The sequence below is a fragment of the Gopherus flavomarginatus genome, chromosome 1, assembly GCF_025201925.1.
Source record: "Gopherus flavomarginatus isolate rGopFla2 chromosome 1, rGopFla2.mat.asm, whole genome shotgun sequence".
Lineage (NCBI taxonomy): Eukaryota > Metazoa > Chordata > Testudines > Testudinidae > Gopherus > Gopherus flavomarginatus.
In genome coordinates, this window is record NC_066617.1 from 228,863,462 (window position 1) to 228,888,349 (window position 24,888).

At 40.8% G+C, this 24,888-nt stretch overlaps 1 protein-coding gene across 3 annotated transcripts in view; it reads left to right on the forward strand.

Annotated features, from left to right (window-relative positions):
* PHKA2 (phosphorylase kinase regulatory subunit alpha 2) overlaps positions 1 to 24,888 on the forward strand; it is a 70,077-nt gene that overhangs the window by 6,196 nt on the left and 38,993 nt on the right. For all 3 annotated transcript variants that reach the window (XM_050936471.1, XM_050936470.1, XM_050936472.1), the window contains exons 3-16: positions 2,349 to 2,507; positions 4,829 to 4,876; positions 5,608 to 5,776; positions 7,683 to 7,765; positions 8,859 to 8,939; positions 11,057 to 11,155; positions 11,475 to 11,621; positions 11,852 to 11,905; positions 12,512 to 12,634; positions 15,096 to 15,191; positions 16,788 to 16,895; positions 18,016 to 18,094; positions 19,809 to 19,943; positions 23,939 to 24,048. In XM_050936471.1, the coding sequence (XP_050792428.1) occupies positions 2,349 to 2,507; positions 4,829 to 4,876; positions 5,608 to 5,776; positions 7,683 to 7,765; positions 8,859 to 8,939; positions 11,057 to 11,155; positions 11,475 to 11,621; positions 11,852 to 11,905; positions 12,512 to 12,634; positions 15,096 to 15,191; positions 16,788 to 16,895; positions 18,016 to 18,094; positions 19,809 to 19,943; positions 23,939 to 24,048 (1,491 nt within the window). The remainder of the gene's footprint in view (positions 1 to 2,348; positions 2,508 to 4,828; positions 4,877 to 5,607; positions 5,777 to 7,682; positions 7,766 to 8,858; positions 8,940 to 11,056; positions 11,156 to 11,474; positions 11,622 to 11,851; positions 11,906 to 12,511; positions 12,635 to 15,095; positions 15,192 to 16,787; positions 16,896 to 18,015; positions 18,095 to 19,808; positions 19,944 to 23,938; positions 24,049 to 24,888) is intronic.

Here is a 24,888-nt window from a genome sequence, read left to right on the forward strand (position 1 = left end):
TCAGCTGACATTTAGTGGTAACAAAAATACATCACATTCAACTTCATACAGTCAAACCCAGCTAGAGTTTAGTGAAGGTCTGACTTTAATATCAGTACTCTGCTTGGTCAAAGCAGAGGTTATATAAGCCAATGTGTTTGCTAAAATATGCTCTGAGTGCAACTCTCTGATCTCCGTTATCTCAATTTAATTCTGTAGTAGCTCCAGTGTTGTCAATGAAATTACTCCATTTTACACCAGTGAAAGTGAGATCAGAATCTGATCTTTTTTAGTAGATTTTTGTTTCCAGACAAATAGATGTAGTGAAATGCGAATATATTAACTAGAAAGACACACAGCACACACAATTAAGTAACAATTTAAGGCCTCAGTCTGGCAATCGGATCTCTGCAACACAACCTTCTGTCCTTGCAGAACCCCATTGACTTCAGTGGTGTACCTTGGCACATGGATTTGCTCGTGCAGATCTCATTGGGAGGCCCCCATCCTACAAACTAAATTAAATTTTAAAATCATATGTTGGGCCTAATGTTACACCGTGCCCTGGCATTCTTTTGATATCCATGGGAGTTGAGCATACTCAGTACCTCATAGTTCACACTCAGTATCTTGCAGGGGTGCACTCTTTGTATACTAGCAGGGAGAAGTTGAAAAAAAATCCTAATTTTTAAGAGTAAGCATTTTATGAAGCAAACTTTTAAAAATATTAGTCAGTTAATGTTTCTTCCTGTGAATTGATGGTACCATAATGCGACAGAAATGCCTTTTGTTCATGATGTTTCACAAAAGGTCTGATCCAATGTCCATTAACGTCCAGAATGGACTTCATTTTTCGATCAAGTCCAGTATCTAGGTTAAGTCCCTCTGATTCTAATGCGGGAAGGGCGGCCAGCACATCCCTTGGCCTGCACCGCTTCTTGCAGCTCCCATTGTCCTGGAGCGGCAAACTGCAGCCAGTGGGAGCCGCGATCGGACAAACCTTCAGACTAAGCGGGTAAACAAACTGGCCCGGACAGCCAGGGGCTTTCCCTGAACAAGTGGAGGCCCGACTTTGAGAAGCACTGATCTAGATCTTGTATATTTTCTTAACATGGCACTTTTTAAAACGGTGAAAGCAGGCAGGTCCCTGGTGGTTGATGGGTCTCCCAGTGTCTTGTGTGAACATTGACATTTTTGGAGGAACAATCTTAGTGCCATTTCATTGCACAACTGGCCCAGAATGTTGCTGCTAGGGGGCTTGCTGTGCAATCTCTGCAATGCTAGAATTACAGCTACATAGACTTTCTTTGTACTGCAAGTGAGGGATGAACAAATAGCTGGAAATATGAGATTTGCCTTTGAGGCTCACCTTTCTCCCTATTCTAATTAACTTAGACTGCAAGTGGCTTCTGCTGAATCACTTTTTTTTTTTCTGTTCTGCTTATGTTTTTTTCCAATTTGGAAATGTCTTTGAGCAGTTAATCCCTGTTTGGGCATTTAAATGACAGTTTTATGAATGGAATATTCCATATAGCATCAGAGAGATTATTCGGCACTCATCCAATCTCTATTATTTGAACTATAAACTCTTTGGGATAGAGACCATCTCCACAATGTAGATGTTTATACAGTCTATGTGAGTATGCTGTGTGGCACTGATCCCTGATTTAGGCCACTGAATACTACTTTATTATAATAATAAATGAAAATGCTGATTATACCAGTAATGTTTACCTGGCTGCCATCCATGTCTTCTTCAAATCATTCCTGAAAAGCTTACGAGAAGACAGGTGATGTTTCCTCCCCCGCAAAACTACCTCTTCCCAGAAAATAAGGTTATGTTAACATTGAACTGAGCCAGCATATGCCAGTAATAAGTCAGTGTATGATTCTGTTATTTGTAATCGTTGTCCTTCTGCACACCAGCCTCAACCCCTGTGTCACTAGGGCTTGGTTCTGCACCACAGACATCAATGGTGCAGGGTCAGGCACTAAATACATGATAAGTTCTTGGAGCTGGGGACCTTCTCTTTTTATTTGTTCCGAATATTGCTAGGTCAGTAGGTGAATCGTATGCTCTTGGATGGGATGAGAACCGCTCAGCTGTATGTCATAGCCCCTATGCTACTAGCAGTCAAAGGAGATTCTCCTTTACCTCAAGTTTTGGCAGTCTGGTGGGTAGATCAACATTGTATCCCACTGTGAATATTTGAGTGTCCATTTCTAAGTGCAGGTAAGAGTATGAAGTCTTGTGTGGCCCTGTGTTTCTTACATCATCATTTGATATGGAAAGTGCTGCTGCAGTTAAATAAGATGACTTTTCAGGCGAATAGTGTGTGCTGTTCTGGTTTTCTTTTCTTTACGGTTAGAATCCAGTTACTGGACTGCTTTCGGCCAGCACAGAGCAAAAGGATGCTTGGGTCCGGGACAACGTCTACAGCATTCTGGCTGTGTGGGGTCTGGGAATGGCTTATCGGAAGAATGCAGACCGGGATGAGGATAAGGCAAAAGCCTATGAACTTGAGCAGGTATGTCTAAATATCACACGTAGTAAATTTATTGTTTATTCTCTCACAGCTTTTCTTTCATGTGATGCTGATTTTTATTTTGTGCTGTATTTATAATGCTCTTGTGGCCAGGATATACAATGGTTTCCAGACATATAGAGTCTGGGCTGGTGCTAGCACTTTCCATCTGTTTCTCTTGGGTACTTATCTAGCCCATGTTACAATAGTATCTGAGCAGCTCACAATATCTAATGTATTTGTCCTCACAGCACCTCTGTGAGGTAGGGAAGTGCTGTTATCCCCATTGTACAGGTGGGGAACTAAGGCACAGAGAGACTAAGGGACTTGCCCAAGGTTACATAGCCAGTCTGTGGTGCTGCAGGAAGTTGAACCTTGGTCTCCCAAGTCCCAGGCTAGCACCCTAGCCACTGGACCAGCCTTTCTCTCTAAACAATTTATAATCTAAGGTCCCAGTCCTCCAAACACCCACACGGTTAACTCTAAGCAGTCCCATTACAGTCAGAAGCGCCTAAGTGATTGCAAGATCAGGATCGAAGAAGGCAAAACATGAGGGTGGCCATGGAGGGAGGAGACAATGTACAAGAAAAGCTATGAGAGTGATAATTGGCACATGTGCTGTTAGTTCCATTGTCTTAAAATTGCAGTATTAATGATTTTTTTATTATTATTCATATGGGGAGGGTTGAGGTAAAGGGATGGCAAGGAGAGTGGCTTCATAGGAACAATGGGATGGTGGGTGGGGGATAGGAAGGGATGGAAATTAGAGTGCTGGCAGAGCAGGACTAGCTATGGAAGGACAGTGAGGGAGAGAAGCAGCATGAGGTTAGGGGAAGAGCCATAAGGTTGATTCTTCCCACCTGGAGACCCTGCTCAGCTCTCCCACTCCATGTAGTTGGGAGCATGGGTTTGTCCAGTGGGCATTTCTGCAGTGTCCTCTTGCAATTTTGGAGACACTGGGTGAATTTAATGCTTGACTTTAATCACCAACCTATGGTTGCCTTGGAAACCTATTATGGGAGAAATAGCCCAGGCTCAGTAATGTGTATTGTCTCTTTGTATTCTGAGACCATTGCATAACTTCAAAATATTCTTGTTTCAGGTACAAATATGTGCTTAATTACTGAATTTAGGGGAAAATCCTACTGTCACACTTGTCTGGGGTGGCTCATGACTGTGAGTGCCTGCCGCAGGGCAGACACCTCAAACTGGTGTTGTATTCTGTAATTAGATTTCACCAAGCCAGTGACAAATGTGAACTCACTGTAACAGTCTTACCATGGAGTCACAGACAGTTCCCTGAGACTCTCCAGCCTGTCTTGCCACCCAGACAAACTGGACTTTGTGATAAAATGGATACCTACACCAAAAATCACACCACATTTGGGTTGCTTCCCAAGAGACTAGTCACTTACTCCAGATCAATTGGTGCTCCAGATCTTGCACCAAAGAAACGCTGGCAGCCAGTTCTATAATAAACTAACTAAAGGTTTATTAACTAAGAAAAGGAAATGAGAGTTAGTGAGAGGTTAAAGCAGGTTAAATATATGCACTAGTGAATCACAGTTTGTAATTCCAAATGTTGGCAATGATGTAGTAAACTGCCAGTTTCACAATTTTGTAATAAACTGCCAGTTTCAGGGTACGCAGATTGTCTCTGGGGATTTCTGCTTTGCATCTGCTTCTCTGTAAGAATCTAAACAGTGCAGAGATTCAGGATCTTTCCTTGAGTCCATACTTATAGCTTCTTCTCACAAAAAACAAGCTGACAGGGTCACTACCCATGTGGGCTTTTCCTTTGATGATGATGAGAGAGGAATGCATTTTGAGTCTTTGACCTCCGATCATCACACACAATGACCATTTGCTTTGAAATTAGCACTTTTCAGTTAAAGTTCTTCATTTGCATCCGACAAGGCATCTTTCTCCTTTGATGGGTTATTTAGTTGCAGGGGTGTACACAATCGTAGTGTTTGCTATTACATTATAATAGGATACACATAAGTGAAAACAATGCAAGTAGCATCCCACTAGTTTTCATGAAGTTTAAACACCAAATACACTCTTATACATTTAACAGTGAGGTGAGAATACCATATATTTTCAAGTGACCACATATCAGTTTCCCCAAAAAGCACATTCAAGGCAAAAAATCTAGAAAATAAAACACACATAAATATATTTCTTTAAAAGGATTTCAAGATGTTCATGTTCACACTCATGGCAGGCCAGTAGTAGAGACCCTGAGCCTTGTTAAATACTGTCTAATACTGGTAAACAAACTGGTTACTTTAGACTTTAATTATTCTCTTTTATTCTTACAGAATGTTGTGAAACTGATGCGGGGACTTTTGCAATGTATGATGAGACAGGTAATCTAATAACCAGGAGTATTTACTCAGTTGCAAGGTCAGATCTGGTGCTTTAACATCAATTTGTGTATGAAAGGGAGAGATTAATTGTGAGAATATGGTATCCCAGATTGAAGGAGAGATTGAAATTCCCAAGACAAATGGTTCTCTGGAGTCCTTTTTGTATGCTAAAGAATGAATCCCTTTGGCACCTCCCTTAGCCTCATAGATTTGAAACAATTGGTAATACATGTTTTATTAAAATTTAAGTCACTGATCATATAAGTGTATTGCATATGAGCAAATATATTTATACCATGCATATCTGAGAACAAGTGCTTGTTATATTTACAAAGCATTTCATTTCAGAGCAGATATTTCTTTTCTTTTATCTGAGACTTCAGTTGGTTGATTTTTTTGTGTGTACAAATATGGATGTAATAAAAGTATTTGAACCTGTGCAATTGCTATGAGCAAAACTCTGCTCTGTCATACTTTTATGACTGATCACACCTATGACAAATTGCATTTATATCTGTGCAAATAAATTGCACAGCTTGTAACTAAGGCCTCAACTCAGCAAGGCACTTAAGCACATTCTTAAGTGCTTTGCAGAATTGGAGCATGTAAGAGTAAGATAACAAAAATCAGGGCACCAACTTATTATTTCCTATTCTTAGAGCATGTATGTTCTTGACTAAAAATCCTCTTGCAAAGTTTTTTGATTTTAAAATCTTGGGTGTTCTTTTTAGATGGACAAAGTAGAGAAGTTCAAATACACACAGAGTACCAAGGACTGCTTGCATGCCAAATATAATTCAGCCACTTGTGCCACAGTAGTAGGGGATGACCAGTGGGGACATCTACAAGTAGATGCAACTTCCCTTTACCTGCTCTTCCTGGCACAGATGACTGCATCAGGTAAGCAGAAGATGTTTTAGCCATGATCATTGGTGTAGATTTTTTTGATAAGTTAAACATCGGAAGTACCTTCCATCAAAACAACACAAATAAGTAATTAAAGTTTAATAATGTGGAAATCTGCCTTTCTTCTACAAAACGGAGTATGCTAAAAAAAATCACCAAAACATGTACTTGGGAGAAGCAGCCCTTTGTTATCAGAACTCCCCTCTTTCAAATTCAAGAGGACAGGATGTGACTACCTATGAGTGTATGTTAGCATTACTGTTTATTGACCAGAGGGTTTTCTCCACTTCTCTATGTACAGTGGGAACACTATCTTTGTTTTATCACAAGATCTTTTAAGTATAAAGAGAAGTCTGGGCTGCCTATTGGGTTTTGTGCATCATACTCTGCATAATGGTTTGAATGGGTTTCCCTGGTTCTACTTTTGCTTGTGAACCTCATGTCACCTTTTTCTTCATGGGGGCACTTACAAATATCAGCACTTTCCTTTAAGTGCGTTACCAGAGAGGATTTGCAGAGGAGTATCTTCCATAAATGAGATGGCAGTTGTATCATTTACCTAGCTGTGCAATGAAAGCAGTTATTGCTTAAACATTGTTCCTTGTTAAATATTTACATGCCCTGTGGCAAAATGCCAGAAAAAATAAGGCCGTGATTTACAGCAATCAACAGTGAGCCTCAAGTCTAGTTATTGAGAGTAGGATTCCCAACCTGAAATGTCCAAGCCAGTCTGAGTCCCGAAGGTACATGCTGGTAGGAAAGCAGATGATCTATCACTCTGTATGGAGTTTCTTCAAAAATGAAAACTTGCCTCCTATGGCTGCCTTCCCTTGAAGTGCACCCCTGCCCCTCCCAACATGCGTAATATTTTAGAGGTGAAGAGGGGCTGGTACAGTGAGCTGTAAAGGAATATCTATTTTCTTTTGATGCCACACATATGGTGCCTTGATAACTGGCAGGAAAATATCTCATACTCCTGGGATGGAATAAAATATGATAGGTAGAATATGTGAGCAGGGAGTACTACATTTGAAATTTCTTTGCACTTACGGGGATGTAATGTCTCTGTAAAAAGAGATCTGGATTAGTTGAGACTCAGGTGTTTATTAAGAAAACAATCACTTGAAGTAGTAAAGCAGTAAAAAGCAACAGTGAGTCCTGTGGCACCTTGAAGATTAACAGATATATTGGAGCATAAGCTTTCATGGGTGAATACGCGTAGCGAAGTGGCTATTCACCTACAAACGCTCATGCTCCAATACATCTGTTAGTCTTTAAGATGCCACAGGACTCATTGTTGCTTTTTACAGATCCAGACTAACTTGGCTACCCCTCTGATACTTAAACCAGTAAAGCTGCTCATAGAGGTGCAAAGCACATAGCGTATCCCCAGATCATATAAGTCCATTGTTCCTTTGAAGGGTAGATGGTAGTTCCACTGCTGCCCTGCCAAGAGCTTGGATCAGTTGTTGGTAGCCTAATTGTGTTCATTTAGTAACTCTCTGAATGCCATCTGTCCTGACCATGGTTCCCTGCTCACTGGCATCATGTTGTTTGAGTGCTTTACAGATGCCACCCACCATGTGGTCCTCTGGTACGTTCTATCCTCAGCGCCCTTTGCAACTGTCTTCCCCTGCAAAAGTGGGTGTCAAACCTTCTGGCACTCACCCCGTGTGTGAATGTGTCCCTGAGAGTTTTATGTTTTGTTGAGTCTTTGAAACAAAGAATATGTATTAGTGGCCTTTAAAGTGCTATCTCAATGGCAGCTATTATAGGGATCTTTCCACTGATTACAGCAGGCATTGGTTGCTAGTGATTAAAATGAAAATTTGGAACTAATTTCTGTCAAACATTTCAATTTTTGTGTAGGATTGTAATTTTTTTTTCTGTTTTTAATCAGGATTGCATATTGTATTTACCCTTGATGAAGTTGCCTTTATACAGAATCTTGTTTTTTACATAGAAGCTGCCTATAAAGTCGCTGTAAGTATTTAGTTTATATATAAACGATTTGAGTACTTCCTAGGAACTGACTGAATAGAATTTCTTATTTCTCTGCTGGGAAGTAATATATTCTGACTGAACGATGGGGTTGAAGCAGCAATCTGATTATAAGATTTCATAGCTGATTTATACAGTAATTAAAACATCATTCCCATTGCTTGGAACTTGCTGCTCTGAATAGGCAGGAAAACAAGCCGAAGTGGGAACCTGAAATGATTAAAGTTTAAGGATAGGTTCTTTCAGAAGAACTTCTTCAACCCAAGTTCAGTCATTTAAAAGCTTCATTTACCACACATATATATAGCCTGAGCTTGCTTGAGTTAAGAGAGGCTCTGAAGTCTGGATCTCACTCAGTGAACATGAGTGAGATTACCTCATTAGAAAGAATTGCATCTGTCTGAGATGATATCCAAATTTCCTTTGATAAACCATTTAACCTACCATATTGTTTAAAAGAGAAATATACAAGCACAAAAGTACCCAGACTGACCTGGAAGGAAGTACAAGTTAATAGGCCAAACTGTGCTCTCCCATATACTCTTGAATTCCTAATGGGCCTGATATGCCACTCTGGAGTAGCCCTTTTCTTTATGAGTAGCACCACTGAAAGCAGTGGGGGTCCATGGCTACAGTTCTCTGAAAGTAGAGATTTCTGTATCATATCGAAATTTGAAGTAAGATTTGGTTTTGTTTCTTGATACTTACTGTCCCAATTTTGTCATTTTAAAAAAAAAAATCATTCTTTGTGAAGAAAAAATTGCCAAGTTGTTTTTAAGGTGAGAGTAGTTAGATGAAGGGATTGGGAGAAGGTATATGGGTTGGGAGTTGCCTTCTTTGCTTTGACGTTCCTCCTCTACTAGGAAACTAGTACATGACTAAGGCCCCAATCCTGCTGAGATTTACTTGCATGAGATTTACTTGAAGCATGTAAGAGGTCCCATTGAATTCAAAGTTAAGCATAAGTAAGCCTTTGCAGGATCAGATCCTAACTCCATCAACAGATAGGTCCTTCCAATGGTGGTGTTGGGTTGTGTATTTTTAACTCAGCTGTTTTTCCTTCTTTTACTTTCAGGACTATGGAATATGGGAACGTGGTGATAAAACCAATCAGGGCATCCCTGAACTGAATGCAAGCTCTGTAGGCATGGCCAAGGTGAGAATATTTTTACTGGTTTGTTCTTCATATGTAGAATTAGAGCAGTGACTCTCTAACATGTTTGTTTGTCTCACTGTTTTGGTTCATCTGACCTTGTGGTTGCTAATTGCTTACATCAGAATATGTATTTTAGTGGCGATCGCGCATAAATCTCAATGTCATTTTAGTCCTTTTGTGGCCTTCGTTTTAGTCTCTGAAGCCTGGATATGTCTCTTTCTGGAGGAGGTTATGAATCTTTCAGAGATATAGCTAGATGTACTAACATAAAGTGCTTGCTTTCTCTTGGTATTAAGTATGCTGCTTCCATGGTGCTCTTAAGTCCGAAGGAAGTTCTGGAAAGGTAACAGAGTTACCTTTAGTTAACTAACCAGAGTTAGTTAAGGAGTTAAATAAAAATAGTTTGGAGAGGAAATGAATAATGGAGGTATAAGTCAGGCATTGTGAATGCCTCTGTCCTTGCACTGTGAGACAGAGACATTCAGTGAAATTGAAAGGCAACAAACTTAAAACTGACAATCTACTTTTTTACACAGTTCCTAATTAATCTGTGGAACTCACTGCCACCAAATAACTTGAGGCCAAGAGCCTAGTAGGTTTCCAAAATGGGTTATAAGGAGCCCTATAAGTCGAATTCAAAAAAAGGATTTATATGGATAGTGAGACATCTGCAGACACATTAGATAGTAAGAGGGAGAATTCTGCATGCTCTCACTGTAGACCAACCAAATGTTGATGGGAGTAGGATTAAGCTTGCTCCATAATTGTCTTGTGCCTTCCTTTGAAAACTCTGTACTGACCACTGTCAGTACTGGAGAGAGCACTGTGCTGTATATCTCTGCTGGGAGTGAGATGTCTGGCTGATGTTGCACTGCAGGAGGAAAAATGCATGTTTTGCTTTTCGCTGAACAATCTTCTATGTTTGCATGTGTGGAGGAAGCAAAGCAACCCTCTGCTAAACAAAAGGAAATTTGGTTTTCTTCGTTCAAACATTTACTCTCTTTCACTACAAATACAAGAGGTTAAGGAAGGGAAATGTGAAGTGGAGGATAATTATTCCCATGGCAGCAGTGCAGCATGGATCATGGTTTCTTGATGGGCTCTGTACGTGCTTGCTTGCCTTTAACTCTCCCCTGGGTCCAGCTGTAAATTCCCCTACAGGAAATTCTTGTCAGCAAACACTGACCTACTGATCTATACAGGAGACCAGCAGAGAGATGCTATTCATAGTTTCAGAGCTTGGCAATAACACTCCTGATATTAGCTTTGCAGGATTTTATATATCCGTGTCTCCAGAAAGAACAAGACAGAAAGGGTTATGTTCTCTACTTGTATGCTGCTTGTGTCAGAAATTAATTTGCACTGCAGTGAATACCTAGGGTGAAAACAGAAAAGGAGACCTTTTCACCTCTGGTGTAATTCTGTTGACGTCAGCTCCAGAAGAGAGCTCTGTGAGAAGTCTGCCGGCCTGGCTCCTGAGCTCCAGGCATCAGCTGTCTCTTTGTCCCATCCCTATTGCAAGTCCAAGATCCCCATCCCAGCAGAGTTACAGATTTCACAGCCCCTTTGGTATCGATCCCTCTGTCCCCATCATCAATTTTGGAGATGCTTCTGCAGCTCCCTCAGAGGAGCCCACCTCATTGGAAATATTCCTCCTCTCCCCTGTTCTTTCTTAAGACTGTAGCAGCTGAACTAGAAGGATATGATAATCCTCCTTTGGACTGAAATAGCCTCGGTTGGTTGACCTTGAGGTATGCTGTAAAGCCCATATTTTTGAATGGGCAGTTCAAGAGTGGTGGGGTGTGGGATTCTTTGAGAATTGGGGAGATTGGCAATATTTTATTGATTCAGTAGAAATGGGTTGATTGTTGTGCATTGCATTTTTAACTGATGGAAAGTGGGGGGAGTCATCTTACATTTGCTTAAATCTAAATCCATAAATAGGACTCTTTTCTAAAAGAGTGAGGTCAGAAGTTCCCACGTTTTCTTATCAAGTGTGTAAGAGCCCAATCCACAAGTCATTGAAGTCAATTGGCATCTTTCCGTTGTGTTGAATGGGCATTGGATCAGGCGGGAAGTGCACAAATCCGGATTGACATGTGTCTGTGTTTCTGAAGGCTGCACTGGAAGCAATTGATGAACTAGACCTTTTTGGAGCCCATGGGGGTTGCAAGTCTGTGATTCACGTCCTTCCTGATGAAGTTGAACATTGCCAGGTAAAGAGCAGCCTTCAAAGTTTCTTTGCTATAAGGGGGCACAAACAAGTCTGTGACAAGCATGCTGCTTGTAGAAAATGTTGATTAAGCGAAACCAGAACTTTAGCATACAATTTCACGCAATACACTGTGTATCCTATGTAGAGTAGGTTACGTGCCACTAATGAGTAACTTCGACCATTCCCGTTTAAATAGTTCTCATTCAATATGTTCCCAGCTATTTTGAACACTGATTATGGGCTCTTTTTGTATCTGACATAATCCCTTGAATGAGGCTGATTGTTTTACATACTTTGTTCTGCGTTTGTATTTTGCTCAGTCTATTCTATACTCCATGTTGCCAAGGGCATCCACGTCAAAGGAGATTGATGCTGGACTCTTGTCCATTATTTCTTACCCAGCTTTTGCAGTGGAAGACGTGAACGTTGTTAATGCAACCAAAAGTGAAATCCTCACCAAACTGCAAGTAAGAGTTCTCTCTTTTTTTTTCTTTTTCTTGGTCTGTTTGCATGCGGGGAGAGGAGGTAATCAATTGAGTTGTCTTCTCCTGCCAGTTAGCTGAAAGATTGCAGGGCATGGTGGGTGTGAGTAGGAGGAAGAGGTAGCTCTTCCCTCCCCAGAAGTAACATAAAATAAAAAAAGAACTTCTATTATGCAATGTCAATTTTTTCAGGAATGTTATTTTTTTTCCTACAGGGACGTTATGGCTGTTCTCGCTTCCTTCGAGATGGATATAAAACACCAAGAGAGGTCCTACTTCTGTAGATTTTCATTAGTCATTTTAAAGATTTTTTTTTTACCCAAATTTATCAAAACTTCATGCTTGTTTTGTTTATTTTGCTGTACATAAAATGATAGCCTGTATCATAACTAAGATTCTTCATCGTCAGGAAGAGTACACAGTGTTATACAATCCAAAGATCAACACATCCACACTGATAATGAACCCTGGCCAAAGGAGATAAGATGATAGAAAAACAATTATTAACAACAGGAAAACATAATTTGCCATTCTAATATCGAAACCAAACATATTTTTTATAACTGGTTATGGTTGCTAAGGGGAGATAATAGCACACTCAGAATCACAACCAGCAGGGAATAAAGACTAATTCCCCATGCACACAGTCATCAAACAGTGGGCAGAGCAAAGGTGATCTTGATAAGATCTAGATTTCTGGGATTGCATAGGGGTTTGGTTGAGTATGTGTAGGTACGTATATGTGAGAAGAAAAGGTGATTAATCTAGGTGTGTGGCTTTATCCTGTATTTCTTTTGGTTTTAGAGGGTTTAGGTGTGATACATATCTGTTCATATCAGGTACAGAGTATTAAATTAATATGATTTGATTTTTAGGATCCAAACAGGTTACACTATGATCCTGCTGAGCTCAAACTGTTTGAGAATATAGAATGTGAGTGGCCAGTATTCTGGACGTACTTCCTAATTGATGGAGTGTTTAATGGGGACAAAATTCAGGTAAGGAAGGAGCAAACTGCTTGAGTTAGGCTGGAATGGAAACGCAGTAAGCAGTATGGCTCTGTTATTGTGCTTGTTTGGACTGTCTGTTATTTTTCCTTGTTTCTGAGTAAATCCCTCTGGACTACTTTCCCCACTAGATCCCAGTGTTGGCTGTTTTAGGGAAATTCCTTCCATAGTGCCTGATGAGATGGACTGTGCATGAGAGGTGCTGTGGGAAGTCAGAGGAAGGAATCCTCTCCCCCCATCATGGGCAGTGAAGCAGCAATGGAGCCATTCTGCAGCTTGCTTATGGTCGCAAAAACCCCTGGAGATACTTTCCAGGGGCAGTGTCAAGTGGATCTACATAGCAGGGATTCACCATCCACATCTGATACCCCTTCCCTGTCAGAGTGAGCTCCCAGCAGCCTGACCTTTTTTCCCCAGTGCTGTGCTTGGCATCTGCAAACTTGATCTATCATGTCTACAGGCCTCTGTGCCTTAGGATTGGCCCCCATGAAGAGCTTCTCTTCTGCTGATGGAATAAGTAGTTTAATTATCTTTCATTGTTGATTCAAGCACTCCCTCCCCACGAATACCAAGTTGCCAGCCTTTTAATGATCATCATTTCAAGGAGGTGCTACAGGAAACTGTTAAATTATATAACAAGTCACCCAGACCTGACTCTATCAATTCACGAGTTTTGCAAAAACTCAAGAATTAAGAGGCTGAGGAACTAACACAAGTATGATTAAAATCACATAGTGTACAGGTGGCTGAAATGTTATACTCTCGTTAAAAAAGGGCACTAGGGGTGATACTGGGAATCACAGACCAGCAAGCCTCATTTCAGTACCTTGTACTAAATGGAGTGAAAGAATAGCTAGAGAAAGAATTATGAAACACCTGGAGGGCTATAGTATAATAGAAAAATACCAGCACAGCTTCTTGAGAGGAAATGCAAAATTAACCTGTGGAATTTATTGCTGCAAGATATCACTGAGGATAAAAGCTTAATAGGATTCAAAGTAGGACTCGACACATTTGAATATCAAGAGAATAGCCATTTATCAGGGTTATAAACCCTTATGCTTCAGGACGTAAGCCAACCACTAACTTCTTGTGGTCAAGAAGCAACTTCCCCTGCAGGCAGGTTATTGTGTAATTATCCATTACGGGGTTTCTTGTAGTGTCTTCTGATGTTGTCTGATCTTGGCAGGAAGACACTAGAGTAACGGATCACTGGCCTTATCCAGTGTGGCAATACCTGTGTTACCAGAGCTCTGGTCATTTGAATATCTCCAAAGAAAGCTTTCCCCTGCTTTCAAAGATATTTTTACTTGTGTTTTTAGTTTCTTTTTTATCCCCCAGGAACTGTAGAATTTTAGATGGGTTCTACTCTGATTCAGATTCCAGTTATGAATCTCACCAAAGGATTCTGAGAAAGTCAAAAGCTGTACAATGTAAACTTCGTTTGTTTTACTTACTTTTTAAAGAAAAAGCCAGTCAATAAACCAATGAAAAAGATCCTTTTTTCCTCTCTTCCCTACAACTTAATGGGGACACATCATTAATTTAAAATGGAAAGTTCAACAAAACTAGTGAATAAAATCTCAAATCAAATGCATTTTGGATCATAAAATCTTGGAAAACCTGATACAGCTGAGACTGGAAGATGTCTGAAAGGCAAAATAGATTCCCTGAATCTAAATGAAGACTGGAGGAGAATGAATCAAATTAATGCTTTGGGCACACAGGAGAGATATGAGTCAGAAACAAGTATCCTAACCATTTTGTCATTCCAGCTATATGTTTAAAACAAGTAGCTATGGTTATTCATAAGAGGTCACGGCATGCTTTTTAGAATGACAAATTGTATTGGCCTATTGAAAGGGAATCAAAAAATACAATTTCTTTCTTAGCAGTCCACAAGCTTTTCCATATTGTGAACCATGTTACAGCTATAGGGTTACTAGATAGCAACTGTGAGAAAACAGGACAGGGGGTGGGGGGCAATAGGCACCTATATAAGAAAAAGTCTCATAAAATGGGACTGTCCTTTTTAAAAATGGGACATCTGGTCATCCTAGTTACAGCAGAGAAAAGTTTTAAGGACCCTTGTTCCATATAAGCTGTAAAGAAAAGGAGCAAAGTTGTGACTTTCTTGGAGGTGATTTCTCCCCCCTTCCAGGACTGAGAATTTATGCTAATGCTGAATTATTAATATTTTTAAAATAAGGATTTTTTGCTCACCAATCCAGAAACTGAGTCTAAAATTTGAATCCAGATCTTCCATTTGGCAGCACGTTATAATCTCTTCACTGCTGTACTGTCTTGAGTCAGGCCTAGAATTAATTATAGCGGATTTATTAGCTAGTTCTAAGATTTCAGAATTGTTCTTTTCAGGCTGTATAACATTACCTTCATTCCTCTCTTTTTAAGGTGATATGAGCTTTCTGTACCCTTTTTTTTCCCCCCTCAGGCTCAAGAGTACAGAGAGGCCCTTGAGGGAATAATTATTAGAGAAAAGAATGGAATTCTTCTGATGCCAGAGTTGTATGCCGTCCCTCCAGACAAGGTATTGTGACAATGCAGCACCTCTGGTAGCTTTCCAAGTGCAGATATCAAAATAAGTATCAGCATGATCATTTCCTGTAGTTAAATATGGTTTGCGGTATGAGAAATGCCTTTGTCACTTCCTATACTTAACTAAAATGATTGTGCAGTGGCTTTGACTTTTTAAATGAAAAAAGATCTCACAGTTCCCATTGGTAAGACTCTGGTAAATTTTTATGTTTCCAGATGGCTACATGTCTGATATGAGGGTTATGAAAGAGGCACAAAAAGATGATGGAGTCCATTTTTATCTGAATGCATGTGGACATATTAAAGCTAATCAAAAAAATTCCAGATTAGAAATTTGTCAAAAGGAAAAAAACAAGGACAATTGTTTTGCAACATTGTTGTTTTTAGTTTCTTTTTTTTTTTTTTTTTTTTTTTTTTTTTTTTTTTTTTGCCATTGCAAGGGGATAAATGTAACAAATCTGTCTACCTTGAAATGAGAACAGATCCCCTGCAAAGAAATAAAGTAACTCTTCCCTGCCTCTTATATTATGTTTATCATCAGTGTGTTTTTTCAAAACCTGAATGTCCGAGATAAATTCCAGATAAATCAGATTTTTTTACATTTGCAGTTAGGGATCCACCTGATCCATTTCGTGATCAACAAACCGAGCCAGCCTTAGCCCTTTGCCAGTTTGAGCTACTAACCTATCAAATTCCTTCCTGCTAGGCCCGCCTCTCCCTCCTATTCCAAAACTTCCCAATTCTCATTGACTAAAGACATTAAATCCAGTGCAGACCAGAATATTTAAAGATGAAGTTTTGACATCTCCAGTCTTCTTTACAAATCTGAAGCTAAATAAGGGTATAGAAATACCTTCCTGCCTGCTATGTGCAAGCACAAGACTGAACCACTCATGGCCTTCAGCTGGAAACAGTGTAAATCTGGTAGGAATTTCAAGAAGTAGGTAGGGGGAGCTTTGCCTAACCTCTTTTGTGTCAGATCACATCTTACAAAGCCTCTTGTATAATAAAATCCCTCCCCCCCCCCCAATCAAGTCACCATTATATTACTGTGCCAATAAATTAATGGCTTTTTTTAAACAACAGACTTCCCCATTTCTTTTGTTGTGAAGCATCTTTACAAACACAGTAATGGTACGATAGTGTGTACTTTGAGGCTGCATGTGCAGCTTTCATTCCAGGAAGCTAAGGTGGGCCTGCATCAGTAGTGTACAAGGGTTATCTGGCAGGGGATCAGAAACGAGACCCAAAATCGATTCAGAGCCGTTGGGGGAAGGAAGCAATAGGAATGAGAAGAATAAAACATGGAAGTGTAAATGATTATATTATATTCATGCCCAAAAGTCCTGGTCAGCATGGGGGCTCTGCTGGGTTAGGCACTGTACAAAGGTCAGCGTGCAGTCTGAAAGAGCTTGCAATCTAGGAGGCGGAAGCAGGGTGGGAGGGACCAATACATCATAACTAATGATGGCAAGTTAAAAATCTGAAAGGTGCAGATCGTTAACAGCACAAAGTATTTTGAAACATATGGTCTGCGGTATCTCTTGTAACCAGGGAGGGCTCATCTCTTGCTTATGTTTGTTGGCAGGTGGATGAGGAGTATGAAAATCCTCACTCAGTGGATCGTCTCCCAGGTGGAAAGTTGCCTCATCTGTGGGGCCAGTCTTTATACATCCTCAGTTCCCTATTAGCAGAGGTAATTTATCTGTAAAACCAGCAAGTTAATTTTTCAGTTCATTTTGAGATGCACTGAACTCTGAGTACTGCCCAGTCCAGCCTGCTCTCATTCAGTGTCAACTGGATGCAGTATATTTTGTGGTAGAATCATATCTGTGAGTTGGTAGAAGTGATGTTTCTGTCAGTTTCTCTGTCCAACTTAAATTAGTTAGAAAGTGTTTGTTCTCTTTGACCGAGAGCTAACTTCATTTCAGTCCGTCTCTTACCTTACATTTTCATAGAGCGAAGCAAAAAGGTATCTTTGAAAACCCAAGCATATCTTGTTTTTATATGCTACATGAAATGTCGTCATTGTAAGGAAATTTTCAACTTGTGGAGCAAGAGATTTATCTGGGTTTCTCCTGTGGATACAAAGGGTGTGTCAGTTAAACCATTGTGTAGTCTTCATGTATGCATGCCTCTTGTGAACGACACACATTGTATACTCTTGGTTTTCCTTGGCAGAGAACATTGCAAGGCAGTCTGGGCTCAGACTAATGGGCAGGCTCTCAAACTGCTGTGAAAGTGGAAAGGGCCAAGCAGCAGGCCAAGCAGTGGACTGGCCACATCTGTTGCTGGGCTCTGCTACCAGTCTTAGAGATATGAGGAAAGTCAAGAGCTTGAGAGGGATCATAGGAAAGGGGTTGGTCACAGGGGAGGAGCTGGAGACTACTCTGGAGTGTGTGGAGCGGAGACTCTTCCATAGGTTTACATAGGCATTTCAAGTGCTTATTCAACCGTACTGAACCTCTAGTCTTCTGAGATTCACCTCGTATTAGTCCTTGACTGAGTCCAATAAAGACTCAGTAAAGGGTTCACTTTCTGGTGTGAAAAAATGACAGAAGCAACCAAATAATGTGCAGATGCTCTCGCTCTATCATGTGAAAGGCGGGCTCACAGACTGACTTCAGTCCTGACAATAAACACCTTTCCTGCAGTTTTTTTTAAATTAGAATGAATTTTTTTTACTGAAAATAGGGGACAGAGATGTTTTATGTTACATTTGTGGACGTTTGACAATTAGCATGAGGATCCCCTATAACTGGACTGGATATTAAAGGCATTTTACTTGGGTTCTTTCTTTTTCTGTTGTATCCCAGGGGTTTCTAGCTACTGGCGAAATTGATCCCTTAAATAGGAGATTTTCAACAGCTTTTAAACCTGATGTTGTGGTGCAAGGTGAGTGATTTCATGTTTGATACACTCTGGTGAAAAGATGAGCAAACAGGTGATTCTACCCCCTCAAGAAAGAGAGGCAGAATTGAAAGTAAATTTAAAAAAAAAAAAACCACTTCCCTGGTTTCTCTGTCTCAAATATCAACACCGGGGTATCCACATGCCATGCGCTAATTAAAAAACATGGAGCATGCCCCCAGCAGTGTAGCACTGCGTAGTGACCTGCCTCTCCTCCTTCACTTCACTAGTTGGAGCTTTTTAATTTATCGTGCCTGCTTTTTTCATGAGGAGGCACTTACTGCAATTTATGATTGTTTTTAAAGCTCTTTCATTAGCAGTTTAAGATTGAATTTGCCAGATTCCCAGCCCCTGCATCCACTTCCTTGGGAAAAGGCAGGTCTGGGCATGCTCCAGGATGATGACAGGGCAGATCTGGCAGGCAGCTGAGCAGATAGCATGCCAGTTGCTGTGACATATGTGAAGCTCTCTGCGCTTCCCCTAAGGAACCAAGTGTGGTGGGAGCAGAAGGAGAGCCCAAGACCTTCCTAATGGAGGAATCCCCAAACCCAGTCACTTATTGGAGGTCTTGGATGAACTAGCTAGTATAAGGCAGGCAGGCTGCTGCTGCTGATAAGCCAGGCTTACAGCCACTACTTAAGTATGTCCAAGAGAGGTAGGGACAGAGACTTTATCCCCTGAGCATCCCCAGTACCACTGCCAGGCACCTGCTCCCTTTCCTCAGTGGGAGTAGCAGCCAGAAAGGTGAGATTAGGGGGATTAGCAGATACCTGGAAGCAGTGTGAAGCTGATCAAGGGATAAAAGCTCTTCCACTGCCCATCTGTGCAGCTCTTGAGAAGCAGTCAGGAGCCTGGATTGTCAGGAGCAGCCTTCATCCCTCCTTCCTCCCTGCCACTTGTGACCCTAGCTGCCATCTGTCCAGTTTATCTCTGCAGATACCACGGAGCCTGTGGTTTACAGCTCTAGCTCTCCCCCAGAACTAGGTGTGGGATTGTTGCACAGATCCTGTGTGCACATCCAAACTGGCACGTTAGGGGGAGCAGTGTTCTCTTACTGGAGACGGTGTCTCTTTCTGGGACTATTTCTGTTCTATTAGCCAAAACTTTATAGTGTTCACTTCCAGTACAGATATTCATGGTTGCAAATTTAACATTCGCTTTTTGTCAATATTCATGAATGCAATAGTATTAACTAGCAAGTCTGTACTAGATTGTTAAATCCCAACCCAGCAAACTGACCCACATTGGCAAAACCCCACACAGAGCATTTTGCAAGATCAGGACCTTAGATTGTAAGTAAATTCCTTGGGGTAGGGTCTTCCTTTGTATTTGTACAGCGCCTATCACAACAGGGCTCTGATCTTGATCAGGCACCTGCATGCTGCTGCTATAGAAATAAATAGTGTTCATAGCGTCTGTATCTCACTGACGCGGACAAATTGACTTACTACAGTATCTTACAGAGACATCTTGTGAGGAGGAGGGAAGCTGATAAATCTGGGGAAATGAAATGCCAAATGCTGTTCTGCACATTCTTGCACCTCCAGAGGTATAACTGGGGTTGGCAAATCAAAAAAGAATACGACCTTTAGCATTTTTAGACACCCACATGGTGGGTAAATAGCAATGATGGGTGATGTCAGAGTAAAGGCGAATGATTCTAGATAAAATGATTCAGCTATTCTTTTCTGTTGTACAGTAACTGTCTTGGCAGAATCAAATGAAATTAAGGAACTCTTGAGACACCATGGAATCAGTGTTCAGAGCATTACAGACATCCATCCCATCCGAGTGCTGCCAGCACGGATCCTGAGTCACCTTTATGCCAAACTTGGTAGGTGCTGGAATTAGAAGTGTATGGTGGTTGTTGTGAAACCTATTTTCTTTTTCTTTTCCACTTCCACTGCCCCCATTTCTTTCTTTTTATTTATCAGAGGGGTAGCCATGTTAGTCTGTATCCACAAAAACAACAAGGAGTCCGGTCGCACCTTAAAGACTAACAGATTTATTTGGGCATAAGTTTTCGTGGGTAAAAAACCCACTTCTTCAGGAACTGTACTCCTCGTTGTTCCTTTTCGTTTGCTTCCAGAATCATTTAAACTTTTTATATATTGCGTGCATGTGGTGGTGAAATATACAGCACCTAAAGTAAAAGCTAGTAATGAATATACTAATGTGAATTGATGCCTTAGGTCAGGGATCTATTAGAAGAATATGTTCACTTTGTGAGCTGGCGGCCAATATAGTGGTTTCTGCATGCTCTATTTCAATGGAGTTTCACAGATGGTCAGAAGCTGGTTCTCTGCAGGGGCTAATTCTAGACACAGGCTGGGTTTTGGAAAGAGCCTGAAGTTATGCATCTAAATCCCCTTGAACTTCAATCTTGGGCTCTTTTGACATTCCCTTTCAGATGAGATTGGAGGCTTTGTAAAGCATAATACATACACACAAACATATTTCACCTGGTTCAAACCACTCACAGGTTTACTTGGTATTGTCATGGATGTTATTTTTCAATGTTAAGTCCAGTATGACACTGGATCAGGAGTGGCAATTTTCTCCATCACAGGCAAGGAAATTCACAGTGGGCAGCATTCAGTGCCACCTTATCAGTATGCCCAGTGGGAATCCAGTTTACAGGTATTGCATGAGGAAACATCAGTGTTGTTCAGTGACCCAGAGAGGCAACCCAAAATTCAGATGCTCTTCTTAAGATACTGGGCCTTGAGCAGAGATTTAAATAAATCTCATAAAGTATATATTTTACACCCACGCTGCATGGGCGGAAATAAGCAGGAAGGGATAAAATTAATTCTCATCTCTATCTGCAGGCAGTTGAGTAGGTTAACTTGAAGCAATGTTTTTGTTATTTTAACAATGACTGCTTTGTCAGCAATTGTAGATTATTCTTTCTCTGTGATATGATCGACCCTCTGCCCAGTGGAAGGGGAATCACATACTATTTTGGCACCATCAGTTCCTTCCTGACTTGTAGAGAGCTCTCCCTCGGGATGGGGACTGCAGGGGAAGGAAGGTCAAAGTCTGTAGTGGGTTTAATGAGACATGCATCACTCCAACCCCATGATCTTTGGGAAAGCCGAAATGAAAAATGTAGTACAGCTGAAGGTCCCCTTTGCTCTCCAGAAACCCCTTTCATGGGAGCCCTTAGACTAGGAGCACATGGCAGTTGAGGATCGCCTCAAGTGGAGCCATGTTATCTGAGAGCTGCATGTTGAGAGCTTTGTGAAGATGGTTCTGGCCTCCTGGTAATCCCTCCTTCAAACCCCCTTCCCTCCCAAGGATTTGAAGATCTGAGTTCAAAACCTGCTGCTTCATTCTGCAGTGGTGATCCCTCCCATCCTGGAGTCAGTTTGGGAAAAGCGTGGGGGTTATGTTTGCCTGCTGCAGAGGCCAAAGAGTTTAAAGATACAAAGGGGACTTCAGCTTGGTCCCTTAGCTAGAATGAGGAATAATACCCTCCCTGATGTCACTGCACATGATGGTCCAGACAAATGCCTGAGATGAAGGGAAGAGTGGCCATGTGTATCCCTCTGCACTGTGCCAGAATAGAGATTCATTCCAGCTGGAGGGTTGGGTGGGTCTATAGGGCTGAGCTGGCTCTCAGATGCTAGGTAGCAGTTGTGGGTGGTTTGTGTCACTGCTCCCCACCCCAGTGGACTTTCTGCTGCTAGGGGCCCCACACCCAGATGCTTGCATGAGTTGGACTTCTGAAGTGAATGTGGTCCAGAAAATAACAACTTTTATTTCCTTCTCAAGAATGTATTTAATCATCTTGCGGGTAGAGTCCCTCTGTTGAAACTAGAAAACTTTTTAGGTGACATAGCCTTCTGTAGAATGATCAAAGTGGGTGGAGTCCTCCTCTCTGTGGGTAGTGTAATCTGTTGGATATAGTAGAAACAGTATCTGTTCCTGAGGCGATGTTTAAGGGCTTAATCCTGCAAGGTACTGAGCACTCGCAACTCTCAGGGCTTCAGAGAGATCTTGAAGTCATTGTGGATAGTTCTCTGAAGATGTCCACGCAGTGTGCGGCGGCAGTCAAAAAAGCAAACAGGATCTTAGGAATCACTAGAAAAGGATAGAGAATAAAAGGCTAGGACTTTCAGCTTGGAAAAGAAGACTAAGGGGAGATCTGATAGAGGTATAAAAAATCATGAGTGATGTGGAGAAAGTGAATAAGGAAAAGTTATTTACTTGTTCTCATAATATAAGAACTAGGGGCCACCAAATGAAATTAATAGGCAGCAGGTTTAAAACAAATAAAAAGAAGTTCTTCTTTACACAGCGCACGGTCAGCCTATGGAACTTGTTGCCTGAGGAGGTTGTGAAGGCTGGGACTATAATAGGATTTAAAAGAGAACTAGATAACCTCCATGAGTTTAAGTCCATTAATGGCTATTAGTCAGGATGGGTAAGGAATGGTGTCCCTAGCCTCTGTTTGTCAGAGGGTCGAGATGGATGGCAGGAGAGAGATCACTTGATCATTACCTGTTAGGTTCATTCCCACTGGGCACCTGGCATTGGAAACTATCAGTAGACAGGATACTGGGCTGGATGGACCTTTGATCTGACCCAGTATGGCCATTCTTAGGTTCGTATGAGTGGCTGGGATTTGCTTTTTCCTAAAGACGGCCGGTGTGCTTTGGTTGTATTTGTGTTTGACTCAGCCAAAAAAAAAAAAAAAATGTGCTGTGTACAGTACTGGGAAGAGAAGAGGGCACAGCTATGAGGGGGCAGTGTTTCTCTTCTACCCTCAGTTCCGTGGTTGAATTCAGAGGAGAAAAATTAAAATTGTTATAATAAAGACCGGGATTCCCAGCTACTCATTATGTTTGATGTGGCATGAGGTTTTCTCCATTTTTTTGCGAACGTACCTCGTTTTGTTTGGAGGGCTGCCTGTCATTCACTGTAGATGGATTTATTTAACTTGCTGACAATTTAGTGTTTGTTCATGTATATCTTTTGTTGTTTTCCCATAGAAATCTATATGGCATTTTATCCCTGTGAACATTTGGCTAGCCAGCATCGGCATGAAATGCCAGCTAGAGCTTCATAGCTTCAGTGGATCAGCTGAATTCTTGTTTGATCTCTGTCTTTGTTGCACTCTTTTTAGGGCTTGTGTTCCTTTTTGTTCAGATTTTAAAAGAAATTGAGGCATCTTCTCCTCCATGTGTACATATGTATAATTTCCTCAGTGGAATGTGACTGATTTGGTGTTGGTTTTTTGTAAATACAGAATTTTTAGTGCAAAGAATTGTTATCCAGAAATAATTTGAAAAAGGAAAACATAATTGAAACCAGGAACATCAGTGTCACATTAGCATGTGCTATAACTTTCTTCTCATGGATCCATCACTTTTTAAAAGAACTCTAGAATTTCAGATGCTTTACAGTGAAATACTGCAATTGCGGTAATCTATTGAGAGCCAGATTTCAGAGCTCAGTTCATGTACTCAGTGGGAGCTGCTGGTTGCTGAGTTCTTTTGAAAATCTAGCCCTATGCTCTTATAGGAGCTGATCCAAAGCCCACTGAAGTCCATGGGAGACTTTCCACTGATTTTAGAGGGCCTTTGAATCAGGCTCCTACAGGATCAGATCCTATGATAGCAGGTGTGCAGAAAACTTAAGATAGGTGCTAACACCATAGCAGTTGGAGTTATTCTCTAATACTGTTTATTGTACATAAAAGGTGTCCCTTACTGAAGATTTGATGTTCACATTTAACAGAAAATTATGTAATAGGATTTAAATACTTGTAGATACTGGGAGAAGAAAAGGAAATATTAAATTAGATCTTTTTTATTTTTACAGGCCGAAACAAGAACATGAACCTGAGTGGTCGGCCTTACCGACATATTGGTGTGCTTGGAACATCCAAACTGTACATGATACGGAATCAAATATATACTTTTACCCCTCAGGTGAGCACGTTAAGTCAGTAGGAAAACTTCCTCTTACCTAATGTCTAGTGATTCTCTTTGTGACTCCACTCTAGGTCCAGCAGGACTGATAAAGCAGCTGTACTTTGCTTTGCTCTTTTATAGAAGCTGGATGGCAGACAAATAGTAATGCCAATACAGCCTTTTCTGTCTCTCAGCAGAGGCCAGCTGCTATAGGCTCATGATCCAGTGCACACTAGATCAATACTACAAAATCACTGCCCTCACGACAATTCTGGCTGTTTTTAAAAATAAATAAATAAATAAAAGTATGTGAGAGATAAATAGTTTATCTGAAGAGCTGATCGCTTAATAAATCTTTCTACTAATTACTTCAGTTGAAAGTGTAGTTCCAGTTTATCATGTCAAGAATTATAAACCTCCAAGAACATGGAATCTGATCTGTGCATTACATCATCACCATGGCCAGCAGTGCTACAGAAAGGAAATGTGTTCTCTCTGTTTTCTCTTAAAAGTCCTTTTGAATATGTGTTTGCAAGAAAAAGCCTGTATTTTAGAATAAATTGTCCTTTTTATCCATTTAATAAAATATTACACACTTCTAAGTACAGCCTTATTATAGATTGCTGTAATTCATCCCTGGAACATTGTGCTTGCCCTAGAGCTCATAATTAGACCTCTGCAAGGATATAAAATTTGGATCTGCATCCATCTGTGATCTGCAAAAATGGTCTACAGATAATCGCATCCGCGGATATAAAGCCGATAACTGTGGATTTGCAGGGCTTTCCTCGTAATTTCTTTTTCATGGACAAATGAAATAGCATTACCATACAGACTGGTGATAATGAAAGAAAAGGG